The 18,894-nt window shown below is 41.5% G+C and overlaps 1 protein-coding gene across 1 annotated transcript; it reads right to left on the reverse strand.

Moving 5' to 3' along the window:
- Window positions 1–1,869: 1,869 nt before the first annotated feature.
- Window positions 1,870–14,280, reverse strand: LOC110959682 (transmembrane and coiled-coil domain protein 3-like). The gene is made up of 4 exons (XM_022206640.2): window positions 14,013–14,280; window positions 4,651–5,636; window positions 4,282–4,417; window positions 1,870–3,902 (listed from the first exon to the last, which is right to left on the reverse strand). The coding sequence occupies exons 1-4, from the start codon at window positions 14,076–14,078 to the stop codon at window positions 3,597–3,599; spliced, it is 1,494 nt and encodes a 497-aa protein (XP_022062332.1). The 5' UTR covers window positions 14,079–14,280; the 3' UTR covers window positions 1,870–3,596.
- Between the last annotated feature and the right edge of the window lie 4,614 nt (window positions 14,281–18,894).

Raw genomic sequence — 18,894 nt, forward strand, 5'->3', positions numbered from 1 at the left:
TTAGCTTTTCATCAAATGCTGTTCCTTTATTCATCCAAATAGTCAAATTTTAACTTCATCAGTTTCCTTCATTTGGTTCCAAAGTGAGTCTAACTTATCCACATGTGGTTTTGCAGACTTCAGATATTGAGCTGTGTGATGAGGTTGCAGGTAATGTTCCCTTCTGATGATGATGCTCTTTGTGTATTAAAGCTGCAGATCTGAAGGATGCGCCACCACACCTGCATGAGCTGAACCTTCCTGCAGCTTATTTGTGTTTGCATTTCTAATCAACAGATGCTTATCTAAAGCTTTTATTGGTCCTCAAAGTGTTGTCATGACTTCCACTGATTTCCGTGATTTCTTAATGCTGTTAAAGACAGGGGAAATTGAATGCTGGAGGCATTTTCTTATCTCTCCATGGCCTTCCTCTGATTTGTGGGCATCAATTTTCTTCATTCTAAGATTCTAAGTGTTTGCGCAGGGTTTAAGCAGACTCCAGCGAGGGTGATTTTTTTCTTCTTTTCACTTCAAAAATCAACAAAATGTATGTATTTTACATGCCTTGAAGCTATATGATGCATTCATTATTTACTGTTTTGGCCACTTGATGCTGTCGGAACTGTGCTCTTTCATTAAAGGGAATTTTAGCTGAGTTAAAGACATCTCTCATGATCACTTTCCTGTGTACAAAAATCCACACGGATGGGAGCCATGTCACACATTTCAGACAAGATCAGTGTACAGATTCCTGTTCTCAGCGTGGAACACAGAATGACCTAGATTTAATGATAGCAAAATTTATAGAAACATGGTGCAACACAGGGCTCCACAGTGGAATAGTGGTTAGTACTTTCGCCTTGCAGCAAGAAGATCCCCGGTTCAAATCCCTGGGATCTTTCTGCATGGAGTTTGCTTGTTCTCCCCGTGCATGCATGGGTTTTCTCCGGACACTCCGGCTTCCTCCCACAGTCCAAAAATATGCTGAGGTTAACTGGTGACTCTAAATTGCCCGTAGGTGTGAATGTGAGTATGATTGTTTGTCTGTATATGTAGCCCTGCGACAGACTGGGAACCTGTCCAGGGCGTCCCCTGCCTTCGCCTGAGTCAGCTGAGATAGGCTCTAGCCCTCGACCCCCCCCCCCAGCCCTAGTGAGGATAAAGTGGTGTATAGAGAATGGATGGATGCTGCAACGCAGCCAGGCACACACACAGTGGACTTGAAAGGTATAGTTTGATGTTCAGCAACAGCAGAGGGCACCCCTCTTCCACACTGCTTGAGATATTGCTGTTACAGTCTCTGCGGTTTTAACATTTGTGTGAAGTGGTCGCATTGATTTTGGCCAAACAGAAATAAATTATTTAGGGAAAAAGCATGTATAAATCCCATTGGTCCCATTGGTGTAAGATTCTGCAGTCTTCTTGATCTCTGTCAGATCATTGGTGCAGCACCTCTACCCCCTAGTGGTGGTGAAGGAGATCATATTTATTGCTGAAAAACACTGCTATTCATATTAATAGAGTGCAACTTCTTATAAACTGCATACTTATTCAATTTTTCTCAGCGTTTACTTTCCTGGTGCAAATGTCCCAGAGGAAAATAAAGAATATCAATGCCAAAACTCAGCAGTTTTATTCATGAAGAGTATACTAAGTATATTCTGTGAATATAAATAGATTACTTCCAGGAAGTTTGAGTGAGTTTGCAAATTTCCACTTTCTGTTGGTTTACTTTTTTACACCCATGGCACATAGTGAAGCAATCTCCTATTTTCTGATAGCTGTGAATACTACTTAAACCTGTCAGGGCTTGAATATTTATAGAAAAAAACAGAATCCCAAGACAAATGCAACAAATACTGAACACAAATTTCAAACACCAGTCAAAAGTTGATTAAAAAGGTTTGTTTAATTTAACAGAAACTGTCAGACAAAGGCACGTAATGCATGAAAATACAACTGATTGATCACATAGTGCACCAGAGATGAAAAGAGAATGTAAACCAGATTGTAGTTCTGCATGTAAAACTTCCTCAAATATGCCAAAACAAGAACAAAAAAACATGATACAGTCAGTAAAACAGACATTATCACAAACATTGTTATTATGGCAGGCAAACATTAAAAGTGGTCCGTTGCTTCATGTGAAATCCTCGTAATCAATGTTCGTAAGACAAACAAGAAATTAGTCGGTTCAAAAAAAAAAAATCAAATAGGCTCGTAGTTTATCATTGAGAACCTATAAATGTGCACTTCTGTCGTGATGGAGTGCTGAAGGCTGTTTGTTGCTCCTTTAAAAGAAGGGAATTGCATTTTTCCTCAGATAAAGGCCTTGTATCACAGTATAACCCATCGCCTCTCGATCACATTATTAGTAAAAGATCAACATAAAACTGGGCAAAACCCAGAAGATATTTATATACAGAGAAGCAAGTGACTGTTTTTTGTTGTGTGTGTGCATGTGTGCCTTTACTGGGGAGCTGGCTTGCGTTGCTATTACCACACTACTAATGCAGTTGGATTGATTTTTGGCCCTTGAGAGAGGAGACAGCTGGTCTTATCAGAGCGCAGCAGTAGCTTCGGTGGTTATGGATCTCTCATGCCAACATTAATGATACTTCCTCAGCTCGGCCCTCCAGCACCGACACACTGTCACTTCTCTCAAATATTGATGTAAAACACTCACTCCTAAAAGAATCATTTTTAAAAAAAAACAGCACTACGAGAAATCAAATATATTGCACTTTAAACGACAAGAACAGTTAACAGAGCAACTTAAGAGATGACTGACCACACAGGGCAGACAAGCCAATAACGAGTAAAGAAAGGAAAAGACATTAAAAATAGGATGCCCAGTACCTCTGCTTTAGTTTGTAGACTCTCCTTCAAGAGGAATATTTCAACAAATGGGAAAATGTGCCCAGTTATTCCATAACAACAGCAGCCTGTTAGCTTAGCATAAAAAAACAAATGGAAACAGAGGGGAGCTGCTAGCAAAGCTCCATTCAAAAGTATGTAAATCTGCCTAGCTACATTAGCGTTTTATGCTAAGCTAACCTGGTAGCAGCTTCATATTCACCACAAAACGGCAAATCACATTTCCCCAAACACCCAAATATTCCTTTTGGGGTGAAATTAGTATTTCATATATATGGTCAAGAAAAGCTAAGATTGAGGTCTTGTTTCTGTGTGCATTTAGAGATTCTATAGTTTGGGAAATAAGAAAGAATGATTTTTCTTCTAGTTTTTATGTTATCTATGAACTGTTTTCCAGAAACACTGAACCCCAGGTGGCTGCAAATGAACTTTTCTTCAAGCCTTCTTAATCCTTGAATTGACCATTTCATAGCAATACCTGGGGAAGTAGCAAAATTTACTGTTATATAAATATTATTTTAGAGGTTGTATGAAATTGTTAGTTACACACATTCAAGTTCTAGACAAGAAAAAAAATCATCAAAATTTCATTTCAGTCTGACCTTAAAAAAACAGTGACCTCTGTAAATGCATGGCGATCGTGTCTGCTGACGATTGTACAACCAATCCTCTTAGACAGTCCTATCGTGACAACTGACAGCATCCGTGTTAATGGCATTTTCAGTGTGTTCTCTTCACTATTAGGCAGGCACCAGCAGCCGGTCGATGGCGTACTGTAAACGGTCCCAGTTCTTCCAGAATATGGTCAAGAAACAAAGCCCCAGGAAGGTGGCTATCACGTGATGCCGGCTCCTCATCAGCGGGGCGGCAAACTTGGCCGCAGTGGACACACACACCAGGATGACGGTGATGATGGCCAGCATGATGTTGATGCTCTTTCCCAGTAAGACTCGGGCATCACGGGTCTCGAGCTGTACCGTCTGCTGCTGCTGCTGTTGCTGGAGCTCCAGCTTGGACACACGAGTCTGACACGACTCGAGGGCTTCCTGAGAAAGACGAGGAGAGATTTTATGGGCCAGACTGTTTCTCGAGTCGCTAAAGGCCATTTTGCTGACCTTCTGATACTCAATTATGCAGATTTCCCTAAAAGATTAATTATGTATCAAGAGAGCCTCAAGGGGACAGGGAGGATTTGTGGCTATAAAAGTCAAATAAAGAAACAGATTTGAAGGGAGTAATTATACGCAGGCAGCCAATGACAATGGCCAATAAATGGGTGGCAGACAATGTATAGAGATTTTCCTCAGCGACAGATCTACCAGAATGGCTATTATTAAGATCAAACCTAAATGACAAACAGGTCTGCTACATGTACAGAATTTTGAATGTAACACAACACCACAAAACAGATTTACTATAATATACCTGTATGTCCCGGGCCCTTTCGTGAGCCTGGTAGGTTACCCTCTCCTCGATGCTGGCCAGTTCCTGCTTCAGATTTACCATCTCATGCTGGTGAAGTTCTGTCAGGTCGTTCAGCTGGTCCTCCAAACGCTCGTACCTGCAAGTCAATAACAGAGGATCCAGAAACATTTGTTAAATATTCATATTTACTGCCAGACTTGAATGCACTATTTATGAAGCGCTTCTGCATGTGCTACGGTGATGAATTACATATATCATTGAGATGAATGCTTAATATTATGTCTGTTCTGACCCTGTTAGCAGACTAAATGTTAAGCATTGGTGATGTATTATGCAAGGACAGTGACAAATGAAGTAATATAAACATACCTGTATCTCTCCTCCTGCAGTGTCTGACTGATAATGCCGTAGTCTCTCTTGAACTGTGCCTTCAACTCTTCTATATCCTCCTCCAGCTGACTCTGGGCCTCTTTGATCTCCCTCACCTCCTCCAGCCTAAGGGCCAGTCTGCTCTGGCTGTCTCCCCCAGCCTGCTGCTCCTGGCCAGGGCTTGGACCCTGAACCTGCCCCGCAGACGCTCCTCCTCCCGCTGGGTTCCCGTTACTGTCTGCAGAAATAGAAGCGCTACCTGAGGAGCACTCATCGTCACTAGGATACTTGGGCTTGCCCACCATAGAGGTGCTGCTACTCAGCCCCTTCCCAGTGCTGTCGGTGGGTAATGGCGGGGAAGTGTCCAGAGTGGTCTTGAGGTGGGCGATGTTATCAGCGCTGCCAAACTTGTTCCTGATGAGGTTGGCGAACTCTCTGGGTTTGCTGAAGAAGAAAGGAGGAGAGAGAGAAACGCCTGGGCCGATGGTTTTGATCTTGTCCATGGTCGGGTGCCGGCCACTGCCAGTCATGTCCCTCAGCAGCTCTCTGGGTGACTCCCTGGGAATGGTGCTGTGCTTGACAGCGGGCGGGTGAGGAGACAGGTTGTGATGGAATTCACTGTCTTTGATCTTTCGATGGTACTGCTCCAGCTTCTTTTGCATCTGGGCAATGTTTTGAGCCGACTTCTGGTTCTTCTTCTCAAACACCTGCTTGATGCGCCCCACTTGCTGCTTGTCCGCACTGTTCACCAGCTTCAGATACTCGGCTACGTTCTCATCCCGGGCCGTTTGCTCGATCTTCAGCTGCTCTGTGACTTTCAGTATCTTCTGCTGGAGGTTGTCCAAGCAAGAGCGACTACGCTGGACCTCGACGCCGAGAGCAGAACCGGGACCTCCATCGCTCAGGTCCAGATCCAGGTTGTTTTCTGAAGAGCCCCGACGCATTGACGCAGGGATGTTCAGAAAACTGCCCTCAGTGCTCCGGTCCTACAAGGAGGAGAAGATTAGATATTGTGTTAAAAAAAATGGTGCATTTAAAGGAAGAATCTTTTACAACTAAAAAAAATGTCCAGTCAGTCATCCAGGAAAGTACATATATCATTTACAATTCCAATTTCATGTATTCAAAAGTTGAGTTTTTTAAATCCGGTCTATTTTCTAGTTTCAGTTTCCATTTATTAGTCTTATTAATTAATAAAATTTCCACCTAATATGTTTCTATGTGTGTCTTCAAAAGACCTTCATCAGCATGTGCATTGTAAGCAATTCTAGAAAACCACTGGTACAGTTCAGAAAACAGTTTCAATGCTTGATTTTACTTTGATAATTTAATGTACTTGTGTGCCTACTTCTGCATATATAATATTTTCACATAGTAAGTTCTAGCTTGTGTTCTAGTCTGCTATTGACACTACGACACCATCTGGGTGTGTCTGTAATGCTCTTATTTGGCATCTGCTTCGGTTTAAGAGCCAAAATTTAATCCTGTTTCTTTATACTACAGAACACAGACGACACAGATGACAGATTTTTAATAACAACTATTAATGCGTGTGATAGAAGTGGAGCATGAAAATCTAATGCAGGTCAGTGATAATGTCACACTAGGTCATAGGGCTCACAGAATCCCTTCTCCAGACATTGTCCTCTATTTTTACAGTTAATTACCATTTTCGTCATCGGGGCTCAATTATATTCAGTGATTGACTGCTGTGTCAAGAGAAAAAGAGTTCTCTGCTGTAGATTTGAGGAAGTTAGGCAGAATACATATAGGATGAGTAAGCAAGTTCAAGGGTGGCAGGAAACCCGATGACGCTCCACAAAGAGGAAACTGAGGAAAAGAAGTGAAGCAAGAATTTTTATTAGGTTTCTGAGCAGCATTTTCAGAGCGCAAGTGTCACTTCAAGTGTAATGAAACTGCATTGTGATAGTGGCCAAACAAACCACTGAATCTTGCAAGTTGATCACAGTACAACAGCGGTGTAATGACAGGAGGTGTAAGCTGATAAACCCTAATACAAAGTGTTGTACAACAAGCACTATGGGCGGTACAAAGCTGCACTAATCCTCAACAAATGTAACACAGCTAGTTTCAAGCAAACAAACAGATCACAGCGAACTCAGGCAGACTTAGGCCTCAATCCTGCTTAGCATTGCAACATCGCCACATAATGGTTACATACTGAAAGCTAAGCACCTTCGCATTTGACAAATACATCTAGAGTTCAGCACATACTGACGCTCCTCAACACATGACTGTGATGTGGAACTCAAGACTTGTTTATGCTTAATAGAATGGTTTATGGACAGATGTATACTAGTGCAAACCCGGACAGCATATAGTAGAAGCCGAAACTAAAACAAAAACACATTCAGCTTCCACTCCTAATTCACTTAGGCTCAAGTGATCAAATTACACATGTAAATTCCATTTACTTGCTGTTGGCACTATAACCTCACACTCAGTCAACCAGTCAAACTTGTTTGTGAGGTCGATAACTGGAGCGAGGAACTTGATGTATCATCTGTGACATCGCCATTTATTACTAGAGCATGTCACCATAATATGTACACAGAAGCTGCTTCATACTTGTTTTTAGCCATACCAGCAGCATGACTAAAAGTCTAAGGACAGCAGTGTTGACCTGCCAGTCCCCTACTGTGCTACAAACTAAATATCTCAATAGCTAGTGGTTGGATTGTCACATAATCCATGATCGGACAGTACGTCAAGTGATGTATAATACAAATAATGCAATAAAAGACTAATTTAAAACCAATAGCAGCTTATAAAACCATCCAAATAGCTAATTGCCTAGTTTATCGTGATATGGCAAACAGCTCTGTGTGGTGATAATCATAATCATATCTGTTTTATGTGCAGGAAAGTACACAGTGTCATTTACCTGGTCAATCCCATCTCCATATCAGGGATAATTTGTCTTTATAAGTAACTAATAACGTCATTGTTGTTGTTCAATGTGTATGCATGTAAGTCTGTTGCTTTGGAGATCCTGATATGGATCCTGCTGCAGTTTGATGACGCAGGAGTTTATCAAACTCAGAAAAACGACTCCTACAAACAACTGGAATCAGCAAACTAAACTTCAGTTTCTGTTAGCTTTGTGCCTAAACCAGGATTACAATTGAATTACCTGTTAGTCTCATTGACCTGACATGTTCATCTCCGATCTGCAATTTTACATCTTTCACAAAGTAACCTCTCCATAAAATAAAACTACTGTGATGAAGACAACGTGAATGAGAAAGGTGTGTACTGATTTTAGCATGCAAACAGTGTCATAGCACACTTTTCGATGTGTATGGATCGTCCTGAAATGTGGGAAAAAAAAGCCTTCCTAAATTGCTTCAAGCATATTTTCCCCGTCCACTTCAGAAGCCGCAACAAAATGAATGCCACCCAGTCAAACAATAAAAACAAATTCAATTTATGCAGTCATTTACAACACAATGGAAAACTTCCAATAATAAATTCTATGCAATCAAAACAATAAATTAAATCAAGAACCAAACAATACAAATTGTTATTTATCCAGATAAACATAGGATTCAAGATAGCCTTGCTGGTTTCAGAGCATTTTGGCTGTTTGTGTCACCACATGAATCAAAGTGACTTTAGGTTCATTGAGCATTTTCCACTCGGGCACCTTCCCTGCGCTGGCTCTACCCATTATTGAACCACTGCTAATTAATAAATGTTAACTTGCTAACATGCTAATCTAAGATGGTAAGCATTACACCTGCTGAACATCAGCTCCTACTAGGTCAATGTGAGCCTGTTGCCATGGCAGCAGTAGTATTTAGCTTTAAGCACTGCTGTGCCTAAGCGCAGCCTCAACAAGCCACTAGCAGGGCTGTAAACTCTAATCCTGTTTGTATATGTAAATAGTTTGAATTGTCTCTGTGTGCCTGTAATTATACTGTACATACATAATATATACTTATTCATGTATATTGTGTAACTGGAGAATGACATGCTTATTTCTACAAGCATGCCTGGGGTAGTTCAGCCTCTGTCCTCATCCCACTCTCTCACTCTCTCTGGCATCTGTCCTTCTTGAACACAGAACTCTTTCTCTGCAGAGAAAAAAGCACACTTTGTCATGTCCTACCTCTGCTCTGTCTCAGGACTGAGCTGCTGCATATGGATTCACTGGCCTGACGTATAGCCTGAGGAACCCAGCGTCCAATCACAACCCTGCTCCTTGCACAGAGCACGCTATACCTCATGTCCAAACAATTAGGTTCACACATAAGCTGTCCTTTTTTCGAACCTGTTTGCCATGTAAAGGAAATAGAAGCCTAACATGCTGCTTCTTCATGAGGAAGTGTGAAGCATGCTGGTGTGTAGGTTGCTCATATTACCAGGCCTTTTTAGTTTTCAAATGAAAAACACAAAGAACTGCCTGTTCAAGCAGACAGCTCAGAGTGCATGCTATTTCTGCAGTACTGGAACTAGCTCCTCGGGCGCTTTCCTACCACTGGCGTTTACTTTGAAATGTTCAATATTCTGCTCTGTAGCATTATGGGCCAAATGCAGAATGCAGGGGTCTAAGTTTATTGCTTCAAGGTCTTGTGATAACACAGATATGGGATGAGTGTAAAACAGATCACATGGACACCTGGCAAGCTCTGATGAATCACGGTTGAGCCCTGCAGTTAAAAACAGACTCTGACAGGAGTAAAAGATGTTTGGAAAGAGCATCAATACAACTTCCATATTTAGACTCCACCTCAAACTGAAATTGTATTACACAGCTGCAGCGAAGACGTACACTTTGGGTTATGAAAACAAGATGGCTTTTGGCAGGATGGGGCCTGATTCCTGAGAGTAACTCAAATAATGCAATCCAGATGTTTTACATACAATGGAACGCAACATCTGACGTGACATCTGACAGTTTCCTGATAAGATATTGGATGAAATTGCACCATTTCCATTTCACAAGCCGCATTTCCACAACCGCTGCCACTGTTCAAGATTTCTACCCACTCTGACTAACCGCAGGGGCAATCTGAGGGTCTTTCTGGATGACTGGCTATGTTAAAATGAAGTAGCCTCATGCTGATGAAAATGTCCTTCCAAATCTGCTGAGGAGCTGCCCTACTTTTCACTCCAGTTCTCCCCAACACTTATGCAGCCACTCTCCAGGGTTATTGAGGTAGCAGGGGGCGAAAGATGGCAAGGACTGAACGTGTTTGGCGATGGGCGGTGATGATGAGGGGGGTAGAGAAAGCCCTGTAACTAGAGGAAAGGCAGCCGCAGCGCAGCAACAAGGTCTGACAGCAACTGTCCTTAACTGAAAGGTCACCAACTGAAGCCAGGTTAGAGTTTGATGAGATGGCAGGATAATCTAGTGCTCCTGGTGTCCCTGAGCAACATAGTGAACTCCTACATGTGTTTTCATTGGCTGCTATTCTTTAGGAATGTGTGAGACCCATTTATCCGATTATATCCTTAAAATATGAGTAAAACCGAAGAGATTTTTTTGGGTGCTTTCTCACATTAAAGTACTCAAGATGTTCTCTTTGAAATTAACATGCCAGGCGTACGCCCACTGCTGCTTGAGTCACTCACTGATATTACTGTGTCAGTGGAGCAGAAGAAGAGAGACCGACCGAGTGGGAGTAAAGAGAGCGATTGAAGCAGATATGAGAGATAAGAGGACATGACTAGAGGATGCTCCCAAAACACATCATCCCAATCTCCACCAAAAAGGATGTGCAGAAGTCCTCGGTGCCCTCAGGGTGCTTCTCCCACACCTCGGCCCTGCATGAGCCCCCCGTCCCCCACGCTGCCCTACATAGCACACAGCGTCTGTCCAACACCATGACCCATATAATATGCCCTGACCTCACTAGACAGCACAACATAAAGGTCCATCTGCATTAGCCTCAATCTTAACCCCACAAAGCAGCTCTGTGTCTGCTTATGCTTTGAGAAATCTCCCCAAGTCTTTGCTACATTTTGGGAGCAGAGTCGGTGGGGAGGCGATAGGAACTGCAGATGCTGCTTATCTTGCACTGCAGTGTGCTCCCTCCTGGATCAATGATCTAGTTAGCCATTCAATTTTTCATGCAAAAGCAGACCTTATCTGCCCACTGCAGCACTGTAAGAAACAGGCAGAGTAGCAATTCAGCATTAAAATCCTGAAGTAGATAGGGGTGAAAGTTCACAAATTATTTAGAGGTGGGCGGGTATGCCGCCGGTGTTTTTTAAATACCAAGCAGTATTAGAAGGATAAATATTAGTTCAGATTAGCAGAATATACAGAAACTGAATCTCCTCTCCTCGCCTAAACGGCTGTCCCTCTCTCTTTGGGTGAGTTGGAGGGGAGAGGGGGGGCATTATTAAAACCGCAGACATTTTCTTATGCAAACAGGAACACACTGTTCCCATCACGAGGAAGTAATGCATGAGAGTGCTCACAATCGCAAATCGCAGCTGTAATCTATTGAAACCATCAGCTCGCAGTGTCATACAGGCACACGGACACATGCAAATACAAGAACAGGTGTTTGCAATGATCTGAAGGAGCTGGATCCAAATGATAAGGTCTCGGTGTGTGTGTTTGGTGCATAAAGTGGCACTTCTTTAGTCTTTCTCTGTCGCTGCCTCTGGGCACCCCAATAAAACACACACCAACACACACACAAGGCAATAGAGCTGGCACGCTCACGGAGATGGAACAAAACCGTCCCTTCAGCAGAGAACAGAACCACAGAGGGGAAGAAGCCTGCGGTGCTTATTGGTATTCCCTCCAGCTGATCCTCATGGATACAGACAGTCTCCCACTCAGGGCTCACACAGGGAAACGGGAAGAAAACCAGACACAGGGAGAGCGAGAGCGACAAGGAGCACATCTTTCATTTTAGTCAGAAAGCTGAGCCAACATCCCCTCCTCCCCCCTCCTCCTCTCATCTGCATCCCACAGCTGCCTATGTGGTCAAACTTTGATTGCTTTCTTTAGAGGCCAAACACTATGCCTCACTGTAGTGCAAAAAAGGGGGGGAAAAACTAGCAGCAGAGTTTGAAGTCTTAAGTTTCCTGAATGAATAATCCCCAGGAGGTCAGGGGAATGAGTTGCTTAAGACGTATTCACTATTATCTCATGGTCCAGGACTAAATCAATAGCCCATTAACACGACCAGTGTCTGCCTGCCCCCGCGGACTGGGAGAGTATTGAATGGGATTCAATCAAGGCAAATATGCAGCTATATTGGACGTACTGATTCAAAGCCAGAGTGTGAATAGAGACGGCGATGTAGCAGAGCGGCTGAGTACTCAAGCAGCTCATGAGCCATTAGAAACACAATAGCTCTATCTCAAAAAAACACAGTCGCCATTTAATGAGTCATAGTGCATAGTGGATTAAAAAATGATACTGATGTGATGATTAATCTCTGCCTTTTGTACGATGACACTGACTTTACCAATGGAGAGATGGGTGAAATGCCTTGCTGTTCTGTACAGAGCCACCAGTAACTAAGAGTTAAAGGCAGTTTCTGGAAATCCGCTGCAGAAACTGAAGTGTTGCATCATGTTTGACCTCAAACCTACTATATCTGCTGCACAAAGGCTTTTTGAGGAACAAAACTGGAATGCCATTTGCGGCCAACAGAACTAAAGAAAGCATAACTGATAAAGAACTACACAGTCCAGCGGTAATAAACCAGGCAAATGTGTTGTTTCATTGTACTGTGCTGGTGATTATACCACAAGGGACCGACTGGTTACGTGAGAAGCTGGGTCAGATAATTTGTATAAGACTCTTTAAAGGTCCATTTGAGGGGACAGGTTAGGCTTTTGTTCATTTATATTCCGCCCCAATAAAGCCTTATATGACAAAGCTGTCCTCATGACTAAGAGGCAGGCCTTCGGGGTTATACATAGCAGGAGAAAGTACCTGTTGGGTGATACTTGACTGATTTTCTGGTTTCACGAGTATCGCGCATTCTTCTCCTCCTTGTCACTGAGGGCACCTGATCTGAAACACTTACTTGTTGATCCACCTCACATCTGGGGATTTTTTTTTGTTTTCACATGATAATTACCTGATGCATCAATGGTTCCAGCAAGAACCTGTTTGTGTTAGCTGAAGGGGTTTTCTTTTGTTTTGTTTTTTTTTTGGTGCAGTTTCTTTTTTCAGAATTGAAGTGTGTAAACAGAATGTGAGTCATGTTGCACAAATTGCGAATCTCTCGAGGCAAATTTGTAATTTTGGGGCTGCAGAGATAAAACTGAGTGCCTTGACTGATTGCATTTCTGTGTGAAAACATGAAATGAGATCACATCTGACAATAAACCAGACATTTCTCTGTGTGTAAACAAACAAAATGTTGAACTTCCTCTCCTAATCAATACTAAATAGGATGGGGTTGCCACCATAGTTGTAAACAGTAAGGAGGGGATTGATAAGAGTTTAAATGGTGCTCTTGAGAACTAGGTCAGCCATTGAGTCATTGAATGACCATATATACAGAAACACCTAAGATAAGGTGTGGAACAGCAGCTTTGTGACAAATTCAGGCACATGGTGCAATCTGAGGCTGTGTGTGCTGTGTTGGACTGTATTTGGTAACATTAGAAACAGATAATAACTCATGTAGCATCACCACAAAACCTGTAGCCTCAGATAAAACGATAAAGGTGGTCAACACATCTGATAAAGATCAGCAGTTTCAGTATTTAATATAGAATTACGGTAGGGGACTAAAACGTATAAATGTATGGGGGTATTTTTACTTTTCAGTACAACACTTGAAATTTGCATGATGATTTCAGTAAGAGGTGAAACATGTAGTTAAGAATATTTTTGCAATACCTGCGTTATTACAAAACACACATATGCATATTGGAACCTGCCCTTTTGTTTCATATTTCTATGAACTGTTCTGCCCTGTTGTGGATTGTTTACTAGGAACTTGTGGTGGGCGTGTGTCACTATTATCTTACAGTTCATAGGTCAAAATTACAATAAAACAACCAGATGAACCGATAATGGGAACTAATTTCAGTAAACATGTGGACAAGCCCTTTATGTTCCCACCACGATTTCGTCTTGAGGCACAGAGTGCTCAAGAGTTTACAGTCACAGATACACACGGGATCCTTGCAGCACTTCAACATCCTCGTGAAAACATGCCCGAGTTGTCGCATATCTGTATAAACCCGGGTTTACTCTGCAGCTCTTTGTTGAGAAACATGCAGCCTTTTTCGCGGCGCAGCTGTTGGTCACGCATGACGCACAGTTGAAGAGACAACAATGCAGTGCTGGTACAGTGGAGGACCTGCCGTTGGTGACACAACAATGCTGCAAAACTGCCTCACATGATACTCACCATCCGGCTGCTGAGGTATTTCTCGACTTCAGACAAACTTCTCACGGACACGTTTGCGCTGGGCATAATAATCTCCTGTTCGTGGCCACTCAGGAGCTGCTGCTACGTCTTCACTCCGCTATCAGGACTAGTTTCCAACTCACGCCTGAACTCGGATCCATGTTTCGCCCCGTTTTCTCTCTTTCTCTCTCTCTCACACACACACTCAGGCAAACACACACACTCTGCTGGCTGCTCCCCTCAACATACAAAAACTAAGTGTGAACCCAAACTCCGCCTATTTGTCAGTGCAGAGGGAGGAGGGCTTAACTCTTTCAGCACATGTTCCTATCGGAGGAAGATAAAACTGCTTCACTGTGAGTTTGATCAAAACACACGTCTGAAACATGACCGCAGTGGTTCTGGTTACAGTAGACACTCTGTAGGTCTTTAATCAAATAATAAATGACTGCGAAAGAGTGTTTGAAATGGAAATATGCAATAAAGTAAGCTTGGATCTTCCCATAAATGTTCTCAAAGCATGATGGCAAAGTCTATTCTGCGTAAAATTCAGGATGTTCTTCCTTATTAAAAATTTTACACCTTTCAACTGCAGTAATGGAAGTAAAATTAACAGTATTTACAAGGTACAACTGTTACAAATACCTATAATTTATTTTCATTGCTCTAATTTCACTAATTGCATTTGAAGCGTGGAAGTAAACATGTTATTGGATTTTAATTACTGATGCACTAATGTGTGGGCAACATTTCAGTGTAGCAGGGCCAATCATTAATTTACCCCTGGGTAGTTTAATCTACAATAATGGGAGTTATTTTAATTGTTGAGCATGTTTTCTGCATTTAAAATCTAATGACTAGTAAAGTTAAGCCATCAATCAATCAATCAATCAAGACTTATTTATAGAGTACTTTACAACACTCAAAGGTGACTAAAGTGTTTTCCAGTTAAAATCAAACAGTAAAACTAGAATAAAATTAGAATAATAGCAAATTAAAAGAAAGGAACAATAGAACGCAGGTCAACAAATCAAATCAAATGTCACCACATTACTGAGTATTGAAAACCAGTCTAAAAGATATGTTTTGAGCCTGGCTTTGAAAAGGCCAAAGTCGGTGATGGTGCTCATGTCAGGGGGCAGCTTGTTCCAAAGTCTGGCCTCAGCAACTGAAAAAGCTCAAAAAAATCATCCATATTTCTGTAGAACATTTAAAACAACATGTGTCCAGTCAAAGGGCTGTCCAGTATAAAAAAAAAATAGCAAGTTTAAATACTAGGTATATGTTAGAAAGCTGCAGTATTATTTATATTGTGAATTTATCTCAGAAATTCAAATATTACGGTTAAACCCTACAATATTATATAAACATAAAATATTTCTGTTGTCACAATCATGAGTTAGTCAGTTACTCAGTTTATCAACTCAACTTTATTTGTTTAGCACCTTTCACACAGATGACAAAACTAAACAAGCAAAGATAAAAAAAACAATGCTAAAACTATGATTAAAACTGAAAAACATTTTTAAAAAAAAAAAGATTTAACATGATAAAATCTATTGTGTCCAGGGGATGGAGGGAGTTTATTGAAGTCTTCTTGGGCTCACACGGTAAATCATTTAAAATACAAACTTGATATTCAATCTAAGGAAACTGCAGAGCAACAGAAGAACCAACAATATCTCCTGTTCTCTACTTTAATGAGTCGACTCTTCTGGTGCTTTCCGACCAAAGATCTACAGACTCTTCACAACCTGCTCAAACTCTTGGTTCAGGACCTCACCACACGGGTCAAGAAGGTTTCCATCTCATTTCTACTCTGAAGCTCACCTTCTGCTGCTCTGAAGTCTGGTCTCCAGAGCTTCCTAGAAACTCCCAAAGTCTCTTCTGCAGCAGGTTGTTTTGTAGAACTGTTACAGAAAACCTCACTAAACCACATGGAGGGCCCTCAAGATAGTCGTCCAAATTACGCCGTACAAAAACCAAACTAGCACAACCCAAACACTAAAGTCTCCTGCAACCTACCAGAGAACCTCTTTAAACAGAGAATCAGGACAGGAACTCTTACCTTCTGGACAACCAATGTTGGTTCATAAACAAGAACACAGAATGTGTCCGACCAAAAACCTCTAAAGACTCACTACAGCCAAGATAAAGACAACTCAGCTGCACCAAATCCACTAATCACTGCACACATTAGCACCATGTGCTAACTGTGGCTAAAGAACCACATTTACCAAGACAACTATCCAGTACAAAGCCCTAAAACACACCAAGATACACATTAAAGATGATTTTACTGCTGGAAGCTGCAAGCCAACATCTAAAGAACAAACTAAAGCAATGGAGCCAAACCCGGTTCATTGAAGAGAAGCAGAGGAAATGTTTGACTGCAACCATAAAGCAGGAAGACATTGAGCTGCTCAGGTGTTCCTGATAACACCAAGCAGCCACCTGGACAGCCAATAGGAACACAGCTTACTGGAAGTCCAGAGGGCTGGCTTAGTGAAGTAAATTTAGTTTAAAGTTGAAGCAGAAAGTCAACAAAGTTGAAAACCATCTTCTGATAGCTGAAATCTCTGAGTTTTCACACAAAGAACACCTGGACATGCCAAACTGGTTTCATAGTAGAACCATCATTGTAAAAACGTCATAGTATGGTGTGTTGCTCAAAAAACATTATGACCGGTTGTCTCGGGTCGCCGAGGAGCGACATAAAAAAGAACAACCACTGGTTTCCAGGGGGTTTGGACGCTATTTATTTGAAAGAGTAAGTTTACAACAACACAACATGTGAGCAGAAAAATCACAAAGTCTGTCTTTAGTTCAGCTGAAAATATTAGTTTTTGTCTTTTTTATTGACCGAACTTTTCAGGAGGTAGATGAAGAATAATTAAAGCTCTCATGTAGAAGCCCAACTTATTTTGGATCCTTGTGGAGAGTTTAATCTTAGAGTTTGTAAAGCTGTTGAGTTTTTAGAGTCACATGTATTGTTTTGACATTTAATAAGCAAGTCCTGAAACAAAAGTTGTGGATTTCTGTCATTTAATCAGGACTAAACAAATAACAGTAGCATAAATCTAAAGCGTCTTTATGAGGAGTCTGGATTGAGGTTTCTCACTTGATAATGATCAAAACATGAATTTTAGGTTGGTTTAAAGGAATATTCCACCTTAAATCTTTGAATGTTGACCAAAAAGGTTGATTTCAGTAAGTATTCCACCTACAAGATCCTCACACATCCACCTTAAAGGAACATTCCACCAAAAATCCCTGGACATGCACCTAAAATGTTGGTTTAACCGAGTATTCCATCCAAAATCCTCAAAGAGACGTGAGGGGCTGGTTAAAAGGAATATTCCACCTAAAATGTCAACTATGGCAGTATGTGAGGTTAGGGTTAGGTTTAAAAATATGGAGTATTGTTACTGTTTATTATTGTTCTCAGGTTTACTATTAAATATATAGAGTGCTACTTATTGTATTTTATTGTACCGGTATTTGAAAATTTACATTACTGCACAGAACATTTCAGATTATTTTACCACAGATCAAGGGTACAGATTGTTGTTGTTCACTGTGTATTGGGTAGTACTCATTTTGATTTAGACTGATTAGTATACAGAACCCTATGATGTTTCTGTTATAATGCTGAGAACTAGTTGCTAAAAGTACAGAATATTGTTTCTTATTTTAGGTGTGATAATTGTCAGTAAACATTCTAAGAAGTGGAAATTGACAGGGTTGTATATAGTGCTGTTCTTGCACAATATCTTAATTGCTCTAAGGATATTGTTGTTGAGCTTGTTAGTTTTACATAACAGACAGATGCTGCAGCTGATGATGCTGTAATTCACATAAAGAAGGAAACAAGTCGATCATAATTTGAATGTTAACAGTCCAAAAAAGGTCATATACAGCTTTCCTATTGGGTTAAAGAGCCAAAAAAAAATCATGAAAAATACTTTGTAAAAGCGAGAGGTCAGTTGCAGCTTTCATTTTATCTTACAACTTTTCGGTGGCCCCTCAAAATATCTGTTGTACCCCCCTGTGCCCCCGATTAAAATTAATGTGGATCTGCCCCTGGGATCATTGCGAGATAGCGGCATAGCATCACTGTAACTATGACAACAAGTGAACACTACGTCAGGTGCCTGCTGACGATCACATGATTGTGATCCTACTACAAAATCCACCGCTGCGGACTTATTATTACATATCCATCTGAAATAACACAAGGAACAAGTGATTAAATTGTGGGGATGTTTCCAAGTGCCATTAATTCCTGCCCCCCAGTACATATTTTGGTCACGCGATTCAGAATCTGTACATAACGTACACATGAATAACACACTCCTGTGCTCAGGAAAGGTCATTTTATTTGTGGGTACATCTATATTAAATGTCCACATTCTATGGTGCCAAGGGCTGCACAGTGAAGTAGTGGTTAGCACTTTCGCCTTGCAGAAAGAAGATCCCCGGTTCGATTCCTGGGGTGGGCCTGAGATCTTTCTGCATGGAGTTTGCATGTTCTCCCTATGCATGCGTGGGTTTTCTCCGGGCACTCCGGCTTCCTCCCACAGTCCAAAAATATGCTGAGGTTAATTGGATACTCTAGATTGCCTGTAGGTGTGAATGCAAGTGTGATTGTTCGTCTATATGTGTAGCCCTGCGACGGCCTGCGACCTGACCAGGGTGTCCCCTGCCTTCGCCCCAGCTGGGATAGGCTCCAGCACCCCCCGCAACCCTAGTGAGGATAAAGCGGTGTGTAGATAATGGATGGATGGATTCTATGGTGCCATGATTTCTGATCATCAATAACTAATAAACAAATGCTACACTTCTTTAAAAAAATGCTGCTTTTTTGACTATGCCATGTGGG

Source organism: Acanthochromis polyacanthus, chromosome 8 (assembly GCF_021347895.1).
Source record: "Acanthochromis polyacanthus isolate Apoly-LR-REF ecotype Palm Island chromosome 8, KAUST_Apoly_ChrSc, whole genome shotgun sequence".
NCBI classification, from domain to species: Eukaryota; Metazoa; Chordata; class Actinopteri; family Pomacentridae; genus Acanthochromis; species Acanthochromis polyacanthus.